This window comes from Pezoporus flaviventris, unplaced genomic scaffold, assembly GCF_033815535.1.
Source record: "Pezoporus flaviventris isolate CSIRO_AGI_PZ_B2104156 unplaced genomic scaffold, CSIRO_AGI_Pfla_v1 ptg000020l, whole genome shotgun sequence".
In the NCBI taxonomy this organism is placed as follows: Eukaryota; Metazoa; Chordata; class Aves; order Psittaciformes; family Psittacidae; genus Pezoporus; species Pezoporus flaviventris.
In genome coordinates, this window is record NW_026892568.1 from 5458645 (window position 1) to 5471056 (window position 12412).

Below are 12412 nucleotides of genomic sequence, written 5' to 3' on the forward strand. Positions count from 1 at the left end.
TCTCATGGTGCGGAGTCCAGCATTCCCCAAATAACTCTGTCTTCCCACCAATGGCACGGCTGCAGCCGCTTGGCTGATGTCTGCAAAAAAATGCTGGATGGCTTCAACACAAACAGACTTTGGCTCTTTTCTGCTTTCCCCCCTCCGGCCCGAGCTCCCTTAACGTCACAGGGAGCCACAAAGGCCCTGGTAGGAGGAGGCAGCGCCGGTGCTGCCCGTGCCCTGCCATTTCATGGGTGCTCTGGAGTACCATGGACCCAAAAGCAGCTCCGGCTGTTTCCTGTGCTGCCGCTTTTCTCTCTTATCATGGTCCCATACTCAAAACAGCCCTCTTGGGGCTGAGTTTGGTTTCCTGACTTGGAGCAGCATCCCCAAAGAGCATCCCACTCTGTCTCAGCCCTGAACACCCATGGCTGTGGAGCTGTGCCACACACTCCCCCCTTGCCAAGGGGAGGGCTGTGCAACGGAACCCCTGTCCTGGAGCTGTACTGTGACACTCTTGTCCCTGTTTTCCTCTCCGCAGGCATCTGCTGCCGCTGCCGTGGGATTCCTCTCCGCTGCCTTTCTCAGGGCTGAGCGAATGCTCAGCCAAGTGGAGGAAACAAATGAGCCCACCCTCTGCTTGCAGCCCGGCCCCATGGAGCTGGAGCATGGCCACCCCCAGCACACAGGGGGTGTCTCGACCACCGGGGTCCCTGCAGCCGGGCCTTGGTGCAGAGCCATGGAGGGACACGTCCTGCACTGCTGTCACCTCCTTGCTCACCTGCCTGCAGCATGGTTAACATGATCCTGGGTGTCGTGAGGACCTTTGGCCAGCCTGAACTTCAGCCGGGCCTGAAGCCCAGCAGTGAGACTCATCAGTGGTACCCCCGTGCCACCCTCCACAGGACAACGCTGGGAGACAGGGGCCAGAGAGAGTCCAGGCTCGCTGCTGCCTTGCTCTGCCCTGGCTCACTGGAGACACCAGGATCTCACTCTTACAACCCCCCCTGCAGCCATTTCTGTTTCTCAAGCTGCCACAGAGCACACGGGTCCAGGGCAGGGGCCGAGCAATTCCCTCCCAGGGTTTCCTTCACCTCCCTTCCTCAGGACTCCCAGCTCCAGGGTGCCGAGTGGGACCCGGTGCTGCTCGAGAGACCGGGGGTTGCTCTCTTGTTTCTGCCTCACAGTGGGTTACCGGTGAGCGCGGCCTCCGGCGCTGCTTTCCCACGCAGTTTCACTTTGGGGTTTTTACTTCACTTTCGAAGCACCGAGCACCTTCCAGCCCTCCCCGTCGAACCGGCCTTGGAGGACCGGGCAAGGGGACAGGAGGGACGGGCTCCGAGAGGCTGCTGCGTGCCACCTTTCCTGGCTGTGCCCCGTCGGGGCTGTTTGCGGTGACCCCATGGGGAGAAAGAGCCAGCCCGCGGCTAAGGAGTGTGAGGGGTCAGCGGTGAGAGGAGGCTGGCCCGGCTGGCTACCGGGACCCGGCGGAGGTGGCCCCGGGGACTGGTGAAAACCCCGCTGTCGGCGCTAGGACCCTGCGGTCATGACGAGAGACCATATTTACACCCCCCCTCCGACCGTCATCTAATTTGCATAACCACGCCTATAGTTTCCATGTGTGGTTGCCCTCGCCCCGCCCCGCTCTCCTATTGGTGGCCGATCACCCCTCGCTCCGCCCCTCGCTATAAGAGCGGCCGACGGGAGGGGCGGCAGCGCAGAGCGCTCGGCGGGACGGGGCGGGCGGTGGCGGGAGGCTCGGACCCGCCATGAGCAGCAGCGCGGTCCCCGCGGCGCGGCTCTGCCGCCTGGAGCGGGGGCCGGACGGGTACGGCTTCCACCTGCACGGCGAGAAGGGCAAGCCGGGCCAGTTCATCCGGCTGGTGGAGCCGGGCTCACCGGCCGAGCGCTCGGGGCTGCGCGCCGGGGACCGGCTGCTGGAGGTGGATGGCGAGAACGTGGAACGGGAGAGCCATCAGCAGGTGGTGGAGCGCATCCGCGCCGCCGCCGGTGCCGTCAGCCTGCTCGTCGTGGACTCGGTGGCCGACGAGCAGAAGCACGGCGGGGCGGTCACCGAGCCCTCCGTGGGCGCCGGGCAGGCGGCCCCGGAGCCGGCGGAGCCCGCGGCGAGGGAGCCCAGCGGCGGGCAGCGGGTAAACGGGGGATCGGGGGCAGAGCGCTGCGAAGTTTGGGGGAGATGCGGGTGATGTCCGGGGGAGGGGGTCGGGACCGGCCCCCGTTGTCGCCTCGCAGCCGAACGAGCAGGCTTGGCAGCCGCCGTGTCGGCGCCGGCCTCCCCCGGGCGCCCGGCGTGGTTTCGCACTCGGTTCTTTCTTTTTCGCTTTACTTGAAGCGCGGCTCCCCGGGAGCGCCCCGCCCCGGCTCCTTCGGTTTATTGATGCAGTTCCTATGTTAATGCTCTTTAACAGCCGCGCTGGGTGGCGAGCGGGGGCAGACCCGTAACCGAGCAGCCCGTCGTGTCCCGGAGCTCTCGGGCCCGTCTTTGTGCTGCAGGGCCGGTAAAACCAGGGGGGGGAAAGCAACAGGGAGCCAGGACAGTGGCGGGTGAGCCCCAGCCCAGGGCTGGGTTAAGGGTGTCTGGGTTTAACCCACTCCAAAATACAATAGCAAAAGCTGTACAGGGTATCTGGGGGGGCTGTGGCTGTCTGTAGGTGTTGGTGGCATCACTCATGCCCTGAGTGTAACCAGTCTCTGCTATGGAGTAGAGATGGCAGAGCCTTTTCCAAGTCTGAAGGGGCTGATCCTGTCGTTGGTCCCCATGTACAGACACCTACTAACGTAGGAATGTTGGCTGTAAGGGGTACGTGGGAGTAGCGGTGGCATAAGTAAAGTGATGCAGAAAGGTGAGGAATTGAGAAATAGCTGACCTTTCCTGCCCGGAGCCGTTCCTAAGAGACGCGCTGGGCTGCTGCAGACAACACTGCTTTCTGTTTACCCAGCAAAAACATAACGTTTGTTGTTGCAACGGAGACATGGATGGGCTTCCCAGGAAGCAAGCTCCTGCTGTCCCTGGAGCTTGAGGGACATTAAGGGGTGCTCCTGTGATGTGTTACCAAGCATGTTCTGTGAAGGGTTGGTGCTGTGGGGCCTTTCCAGTGCCGGTGTTGAGCTCCAGGCAGACTTTGGTGCCTCCTGAGCTGGTATCACGCAGGGTTTTGCTGAGAATCAGGTGATTTTTATTAGTTGTCTCCTGTTAGACTTTAGCCTCTTGCCAGCTGCCCATTGCCCCTGATTGGGCTGATCCACTGCAGGGCACCGGTCTCACCCCTGCCTGGCTAAAGCATTGCCCCAGCATCTCCTTGAGGGCCTTGTTAAAGTGGGATCAACCAGGTTCTGTCACTGTCACCGCCCTGCTTGCTCCCTGTCCCCCTGGTCCCTCAGGTCTGGCTCCATACAGGGCTCTGCAGTGTTGCCCCACGCAGGAGGAGCGTGCCTGCTGTCCTGTATCACAGTGCCAGCGCTCCCTCGGGGCTGGTGACACCGTCTGTGCTGTGCTTTCTGCTCCCAGATCTCTCCATGGGCTGGGAAAAGTAAAAGGGATGCAGTTAAAGCAGCTTGGGCTTGGGGGGCTGAGAATGTTTAGCTCGCAAGGGAGACAAAGCCCTGACATGCTGCATGGTGGCTGCCTGCTCGCAGAGGCTGTGCTGGGGCAATGCCAAGGGCATGGGAAGCCCTTTGAGGAAGTTTTGAGGGGGGAGCCCCAGCTGTGGATGCCCCACAAGCTCAGGTGACAGGCTTAGGGCAGTTACTGCAGTGGTTTCCCTCGGCTTGGGAGCAGGAAGTGGGTGCCGTGGGGTGCCATTGCCACACAGCCCCGGATGGTTTCTTAACAGGTATCAGGAAATCTTGTGGCCGGGGCAGGGGTGTAAAAGCGAGCAGGTTTGGAGGCATCGCCCCGGCAGGGTGGGAAGATGCCAGGCGGGATGGCGAGCCAAGCTGGAGCGGGCAGAAAGGGATTTCTCTATGGTGAGCAGGGAACACACTGGTGTGCCTGTTCTCCGGCCACTGGCAGGCACCCGGTGCCTGCAGCCCCCATGAGCCCCAGCCCATTGGGTTAGTGGGATTCCCCTGGGATCGCCGTGGTGGGGAGCGGTAGTTCTGCCTGTGTCAGAGTTCTGTTTGCTTTATTGGGCTGGACTTGCCTTTATTTACTTAAGGAGCTTGGAGACACCGGGTGCTGGGAGAGCAGCAGCAGCACCCGCACCCAGGGCTGTGTGAGGAGTGAACACATCCCACCTCCAGGCAGGATCCATCTGCTCTCCAAACCCTCCTGGGTCCTGCATAGTTGGATCCCCCCTGGTGCGGGGGGCTTGGAGACCCCCATGGGTCCCATTGCTGAGCAGGTTTTGGGGCATCCCTCCCCATTCCTATGGGTTTGCAGGTTCCCTGGTGCCGGGTGGAGGTGTTAAGCGCCCCTTCCACCCCTCCTGCAGCGCTGAGCCGGTGAGGTGATGCTTCCACAGCCCCCAAGGCCAGCCTCGCAGCACAGGGACTGTCCCCAGCGCCCCGTGACGGCTCCTCCTCCCCTTGCCTGTGTTTCCGGAGCCTTCAACTGCTCACCACGAGTGTCTTGAGACAGCTTCATGCAAACCACAGGGTGTTATCAGAGCACCGGCTGGGGCTGTGCTTACCAGGGCAAGGCTTTAGCTACCAGCCCCAGGGTTCCCTATAGCAAATCCAGTGCTAAACCAGAGCCCTCTCTTCCAGCAATGCTCATCCATCCTTGTAAAACCCTCCCAGGGTTGGGTTTTGGAGTATAACAAGAAGCAGATTCCCCCCCCCCCCCAACACTTCCATTTGGGAGCGTTGCACTGGGAATAGCCGGTGTCTAATTAGGAAATGAATTAAATTTCCTCTCGAGGCAGCTGCATGAAAAGCAGCTCCAGTCGAACGGGACGTGACGAGGATGCTGCGAGGAGGCTGCTTTGCATCCCCTTTGTATGAAGCCCGAATGCGCGCGCCAGATTTCGGGACCCGTGTGAATTTGCTGGCCCAGGCATCCTTGGAGCTGTTGTGTTTCTCTTTGGGAACGCTGCTGCTGACGGGCTTGTTGCTGCTTGTAGGACTGCAGGGAGTTTCCTGCCGCTTGGGCTTTCAAAAGCTGCCCTGAAGTTGTTGTTGTGGGGCTGGGAGATGGGGAGCCAGGTCCTGGCACACACACACACACAGGGGCTCCCCAAGTCCCTCAGTGGACAAAGGTGATGGGGAGGGATGGTCTGACATGCTCCTGGAGGGAGAAGTACCCAGGTCCTGTTCTATGGCAGGATGTGATGCTGCTGAGTTCCCCATTCCACATGGACACCTCTATGGGCAGATGTCCCTCTGCCACCCGTGGTGCACATGAAGGAGTGGCACAGGATGTCCGTGCTGGGGGCTGAGTCCGGCACCCCCCCGCTACCCTCCCCACCGGAGGTTGTAATTGCTTGTAACAGGCTCTGCTGGCTAATCCGTGCCCCAGCACCACGCACTGCTGGTGATGGAGGAGAGGATGCAAAAGCTTATAGAAATTAGGGGCATTTCCGTTTTCCTGCTGTTCAGCTCCCAGCCCCACAGCTTTTTGCATGTCCCTTGGGACCCCCCTGGCCAGGGAGACCTTGGGGCTGAAGGGATGCGGATGCCCTACCGCAGGGTGTTTTTCCCGTGGAAGATTGGGTGCATTTATAGTTTTCCATCAGGAATGGTGGCTGTCACAGGGTTTCTGCTGGTACAAGGGGTTTGGGAAGGGTGAGGGCAGCCTGGCACGCTGTGCTGGAGGAGCTGCCAGCCCCTGGCAAGGGGATGCTGTGGGGGCCGGGTCATGGCGCGGCCGGGCAGTCCCTGGCACCGAAGTGCTTCTGTCTTCACCAGTGGCCTTTGAGGGCTTGATCTTCCCTCTCTGCTGTGACCCCCTGTCCATCCATCCTGCAGGGATCCCCCCCAGATGCATGGCTCCAGTGTCTCGGGGAGCCCGGGCTGCTAGGGCTTTGTTGGTGTGGATGGGAGCGAAGTCCTCCCTCCTCCTCCTCCTCTCCCGGGAGCGGTGCCAGCGCTGCTTGCCGGGTGCTCCCTCTGTCTTTGTCCCGAGCTATCAGCATGGAGCAGCCCCGTGGTGCTGCCAAGGGCACCGGGAGCAGGGGTGCTCACAGAGCCTGAGCCCCCTTCCTCCAGGCTCCTGCTTTTCGGCCTTGATTTGGGTTTTCCCTGTCCCTCACTAGGGATCACTGCCTGGGTGGATGGAGGGTGCAGTCATAGCAGCCTGGATGGGGTTTTGTCATGGCACCGGGCATAGTGATTGCAAATGCATCACCCTGGACCATGTGGGAGCCTGTGCAACTGTAGTGCTGCCAGATGTGGGGTGCCAGCACCCCAAGGACCAGGTTTTCCATCAGGGAGCAAAGGGGATTTCATGGCAAGAAGCGAGAATCCTGTACAGGGAGTAAAGAGCAGCACAGGATGGGTATGGCAGGGGGAATTCATGCAGTGCGTGTCCCCAACGATGCTATGGGTACCAAAGGAGAAAAACCATCTCAGAAGAAAGAATAAGCATTCACCATCCCTCCATGGTGAGGAGCATTTCAGGCTTGGCTGCTGGGAGAGCCGTAACAAAGCCCTGGAGGTGGTGGCCAAGGCAGGATCAAACCATATTGTATATAATTATGTAGAAGTGGTGCTTGGGTGCTGGTGTTTGTGTTGCCTGGTTCCTCTGATGCTTCCTTGCATCCTGCTCCCGGATGGGTGAAGGCAGCTTCTGGGGATGCTCCTGTTTCTCCCCTCTACTCACAGTGTGGAGAACTGTGCTCATGGGGAGCTGGTGCAGGGCTGTGGCTGCCCCAGTTCGGTTCCCTGGCTCTGGGTGCTGGTGGATCCACAGGTCAGGGTGAAACCGGGTGCAGATGAGCTGGGTGTTGTCTCCTGGGGAGGTGATTGTCCCGTCCTGATGGCCCAGATTGTCCCAGGTGATTGCTGCCCCGGTTGAGCTGGTTTCTCTGTTTTGCAATCCCAAAGGGTCCTGCTGGGACTTTGAGGTGCATCAGCATCAGGGCTGCTCTGCCTGCATCCCAGCTGCCTGTCCAAGCCCCAGCTGCCCCTTCCCATGGCTGCGGGGTGGTCTGGGGTGGTCCCATGGTTGGGTTTGCATCTTGCCAATGGGGTTATGGGGAGGACCTGCATTGGTGGCTGAGACTTCTCCTATAGCAAAAGCTTTCTAGGTAGGGTGGGTGGAGGATGCTCCCCAGCAGCCTGGCCTGTGTTTCCTCTTCCTCCTTCATGTGGTGATTGCAATCCTGATCCCAAAAGGAGGAGTGTAGTCTGGGAACACTCATCATAACATATTTGTTTAACGTTTCACTGCAATTAGTGTGCCCTGCACGTAACTAAGTAAGTAGAGCTTGGGTTCATAGGGTGTTTTGGCACCCTGTGTCCCACCTTGAGGTGTCTGCGGGTGCAGGTAGCCACAAGGATGTCACCCAAGCGGATACCTGATGGCCCTCGAGTGCTGAGGAGGGGGTCTGGGAGCAGCTTTCCCACAGGCTCATGTCATTGCAGGAGGAGCTGCGGCCCCGGCTGTGCCACATGAAGAAGGGTCCCAATGGCTACGGCTTCAACCTGCACAGCGACAAGACCCGCCCGGGGCAGTACATCCGCGCTGTGGACCCCGACTCGCCAGCCGAGGCGGCAGGGCTGGCCCCCCAGGACCGCATCATCGAGGTACAGTGGTGTTGGGGGGGGGATGCTTCCTGGCATCCCTGTGCCGGGAGGTGACCCCGGTGACTCACGGCACAGCCGGTCCCCACCCAGGGGTGCAGCGCTGCAGAGGGCTGGGGCTGAGCGCTCATTATCCAGCCTGCCCGGAGCGTGAGCACCCCATGGGTGTCCCTGGGGTGGGGCAGGCTGAGGACAAGGTGTACGATGGCCCCGAGCGCTGCCACTGGCCGTGACCGGCATGGGGATGGGACCCACAAGGGCAAGAACCAGCCCTGCTGCTCTCCAGGGTGTGGGGCTGCTGCCTCTCTTGGCACAAAGCTTTAGGCCCCCCTGCACTGGGGCCTGTGCACAAGGGGTTTGTGCCTTGCTCGTGCTGCCCATCTCCTGCACCAGCCCCAGGTCCATGCCCTGCCAGGCTGCTCCCTGCCTGCGTGATCCCATGCTAATCACTCAGAGGAAAATCTGCTTTTAATGAGGTTTTGCTGCCTTCACCACTAATCCCTGTGAGGCTGCGGGTACCTGTGGGGGCTGTGGGGTGGCTGTGCGGGGGCTGTGACCGGTACCATGACCGGTACCCGTTCTAGAGGGATGGATGTCCTGGGGCTCCAGCAGTGATGCGGTGCTGTGCCCACAGGTGAATGGGGTGTGCATGGAGGGCAAGCAGCACGCTGACGTGGTGGCAGCCATCAAGGCGAGCGGCGATGAGACCAGGCTGCTGGTGGTGGATGTCCTCACCGATGAGTTCTTCAAGAAGTGCAAGGTGGTGCCCTCGGAAGAGCATCTCACAGGTAGGTGGGGGGGTTTGTGCCAGCTCTATGGGCTCTGTGTCACCAAACCTGAGGGTGCTGAGCCCTGGGAGGTGGAGATCTCATCACCCTGGGGACAAGCAGGGTCACCCAGCTCTGGGGAAGGCAGGTTTATGGCCCTGGGTTGCACTTTGGCAGGGTTTATGGCTTGGGGAGCAAACAGGCAGCAGCCGCCCTTCGCTCTCCTCCATAGCCTTGGCCCAGCCGTGGTCCCCTCCCTGTTGTCACAGTGCTACCTGTGAGGACAGTGAGATCTCGCTGGGTTCCCTGTCAGGGCTGTCATTATGGGGATGTGCCTGCTGCCCACCAGCATTCCCATGTGCTGTGGGGCTGCCTGTGATCGTGGGTTAAAAACTCTGTGACCTGGGCAGTGCTGGGTATGAAGCCTTTGCCATACACTGCAGCCCCTGTTGCGAGGGGCAGAGCAAGCTCATCCTCACCCTGCACCCGTGTCCTTGTCCTGCAGGTCCCTTGCCAGAGCCAGTTGTCAATGGCGATGTAGGGAAGGTAAGAACCTCACTTTGCTTTTCAACCCATCTGTGCCAGTCCCCAGGCAGGGACCCTGCCTGGTTAGGTCCCCTCTGCACATGGGTGGGTGATGCCGCCGTGGACTACAGTGCTCCTGGGCTGCCAATGGGAAGGGAGCGGGTGCCCTCCAGAAAGGGGATTGCTTGTGGTGCTGTATGTCATGGAGGGTTCTGCCTTCCTCCTCCATCCTCATGGCACTGCAGGGCTGGGAGCCCTTGTGCTGCTCCAGGGAAGTAGCATCCAGCCCTTCACTGCCCTCCTCCTCCTCCTCCTGCTAAAGCCAGGGCAATCAGGCTGGGGTTTAATCCTTCCCCACCCCGGACGGGCAGCACTGGAGGCATTAGAGCCTGGAGCTCACCGGGGATTATGCATGGGGAGGGCGGATTTCCCAGTCCCCCTGTGTGGAACTCGCTGCTCCAGGGCCCATTCCCAAAGCTGCCCTGCTCACGCTTGCTCCCTGCTCCCTCCCAGGAGAACGGCACAGAGCCGCGGTCCAGCTCCGTGTCCGAGAGCCCGTCCAGCCCCGGGCCGTTGGCCACGTCCCCCAACTCCAGCGATACCCACAGCAAGGTAGGGCTGGGGATGCTGGGGGAGGCTGTGGCTGGGAAGTGGGGTCCAGGCTGTTGTAGGGGGCACAGTGGGGCTGACGCAGCCTCTTGCCCCCCCCCCCCCCCAGTCTGACGCACAGGAGGGTGACAAGCGCCATTCAGCATCCGGCTCCCTCCTGGACCTCGACATCCCACTGGCAGTGGCCAAGGAGCGGGCACACCAGAAGCGCACCAGCAAGCGGGCTCCCCAGATGGACTGGAGCAAGAAAAATGAACTGTTCAGCAACCTGTGAAGGCCCCGGGGAGGGGGTGAGGGTCCTATGGCCCCCCCCGGCCTCACACCCACCTCTCCTGCATCACCTCTCCTGCATCACCTCTCCATGCTCCACGGGGTACAGGGCTGCTTTCCACTACCTTGGCTGGAGCGATGGGGCTCAGTGGCCAATGGGCATCCCGGCAGTGGGGTCCTGATGGGGGTTTTGGGCTAGAGAGAGCCAGGGGGTGCTGGGGGTGCCCCTTCGTGTGAGCCTATCCCTGGGGTGCTCCTCTAACCCTGCTCACCCTGGTAGGCACAAGTGGGGGGAATCAAGGATTTGGGGTGACCTGATACCAAACACTTCCTCCTGTTCCCTCGTTCTTCCCCCATCCCAAACAAAGCCCATCTCCATTTGAGTATATCCATCCCCCCATTTGCCCTTTAGCTGCAAAACCCGAGGCTTTGAGTGACTTTTAGCATCCCCAACCTGCCCAGCCACTGACCCCAGCAGTTCGGCCCCTGCCTTGGTGAGCTCCGTCCATGATAACCATGTCCCTTTGTCCCTCTGGCTGCAGGGAGGGATACGGGTGCCCATCATGGTGGGGACCCCCCAGCACCCTGCCCCTGGGGCTGTTTTTGGGAGAGGAGAGGGTGTCCAGAGCCAGCACAGCAAGCAATAATCACCTCCCTTGCTCCCGCTCACTCCTGGAGACAGAGCTGATCAGGGTTTGAATCCAACACTGTGTAATTTAAAGGCTTCTCAATAGACTCTTGTTTTTTTTTCTCTCCAAAATAAGAGTTTTCCAATCACACTGTTTATTTCTTTTTTTTTTTAATGTATTTTGTGGAAATTCTTCCTGTGGATGTTTTGTTTCCATGTGTTGCGATCGGGCGTTGTTGTACTGTCAAGCTAAAGAGAAATCCTGGTTACTGGAATAAACCTTCCTGACTTCATGCGTCTGGTTTAAAGCTAAATCCTCCTGCAGCCCCAGGCTGTGTGGGGCTCATTGCTGTGCTGCAGGGGCTGGGGAAGAGGCAAGTAATGCTCCCAGGGTGGGGGACACTGAGGCTGGTTTGGGGGCCCCGTAAGTGCCCAGTGTGGGGGTCAGACAAGGACTGGCTGGTTGCAGTGTGGGTTAATGCCTTAGGGTGATTAAAGGGCTCTAATCCCCCACCCTGGAGTGTGTGTGTGTGGGTGATGCAAGGCTCTAATCTGTGTCTGCTGGCCTGGCAGTAATGCTGAGGGCAACCAAATCAGCCCCCAGTGCTCCGGGGGGGATTTGGGGTGAGCCTGAGGCCCCCAGCATCGCACCCTGGGTTGAGGAAGGCAGCTGGGATCAGTGGGGAAGAGAGTGTTTGTCCCAGGTTGCTGGTTCTATCCTGTTTGGGGAGAGGAGCAGAGGAAAGCAGGGCAGAGTGCTGCTTTATCAAGGAGGTGGTGATGGTCCTGTGGCTGGAATGGGCTGGGGGCACCATGGCTGGTGCAGGACAAGGCAGTGTCACTGTGCTCTGAGCAGTGACTGTGGTGTGCTGTGGACCCCCAACATCTTTGCCTTCTTTCCTCTGTCCCTCTTGTTTTGTGCTTCAAACACTCAGAAGAGCTCCTCTACCTGAGCAGACACGTGGTGGCAGAGATCTGCAGCTCAAATGACAACCAAGTGACAAAGTGCCACCGCATCTGTGAGTGATGTGCAGGCTGTTGCTCTCTGGAAGCTGGGGAAGCCCATTTCAACCTGCCTCATCCTCCAAAGCTGTGGGCTCTGTGGCAGTGAGTGGAGGTGAGCCCCTGTTCCCCTCCTTGCTCACCCTCATCCCCCTGGGGACAAGCACAGTGTCCTGCCTGGGTGTCATGGGCAGCAGCTGCCTGTATGGGGCAAGACTGGGGGCACCCAGCAAGTCCCATGAGTATCTTTTACCTCTTCTCTCAGTAGGAGCAGCCTGGGGACCTGGTTGAGCCCCACCAGCCCCCCTCCCCGCCAGCCTGTGTTGGGGACAGACCCAACTTTGTTTGGGGTTGCCAGGAGAAGGCTTTCCCAGAGGCCCACTGAGGCGCCGATGTTGCCGGGGGACCGGGGATGCCAAGCAGGGCACTCACTGGCTCCGGAGCAACCGGCAGGGCACCAGGAGCCATGGCAGGACCAGGGAGGGGAGCACAGCTCCACTGTGCCCCCTTCACCCTGCAGCAGAGGTGGAATGAAATCATTTCCCCACCTTGGTCACTTTTTAGGGGAGCGAATCCCACCCCAGCTCCATCTCCTGCCAGTCCAACCCTGCTCCTTTGGCAGAGGAATGGAACAGAAGGAGCACAGAGGCAGCAGTTCATCAGGCAGGTTCTGCAAACCTTGTTGTGGGCACACAATGCTTTCCTGCCTGCTGCAGGTGACAACAGCATAAGGATTAGTAGCCCTTGTCATGGTAATCCTATCTGGAAGGAGCTCTTCACTTCCTTACACTACAAAGCTTTTGCAACAACTAAATCCACGCTGAATGCTTGTTGTTTAAAAGACCATGATACACTGCTCCCACGCTTGGTTTTAATATTAGTCACAGGAAAGATGTGTTTAACTAAAATTGGAGAACTAAATCCC

The 12412-nt window shown here is 59.9% G+C and overlaps 1 protein-coding gene across 1 annotated transcript; it reads left to right on the top strand.

Moving 5' to 3' along the window:
* The first annotated feature begins 1689 nt into the window (after window positions 1-1689).
* On the top strand, window positions 1690-9937 carry NHERF1 (NHERF family PDZ scaffold protein 1). The gene is made up of 6 exons (XM_061455493.1): window positions 1690-2135; window positions 7528-7689; window positions 8321-8474; window positions 8959-8999; window positions 9492-9590; window positions 9697-9937. Exons 1-6 carry the CDS (start codon window positions 1752-1754, stop codon window positions 9859-9861), a joined length of 1005 nt encoding a protein of 334 aa, XP_061311477.1. The 5' UTR covers window positions 1690-1751; the 3' UTR covers window positions 9862-9937.
* The last annotated feature ends 2475 nt before the right edge of the window (window positions 9938-12412 follow it).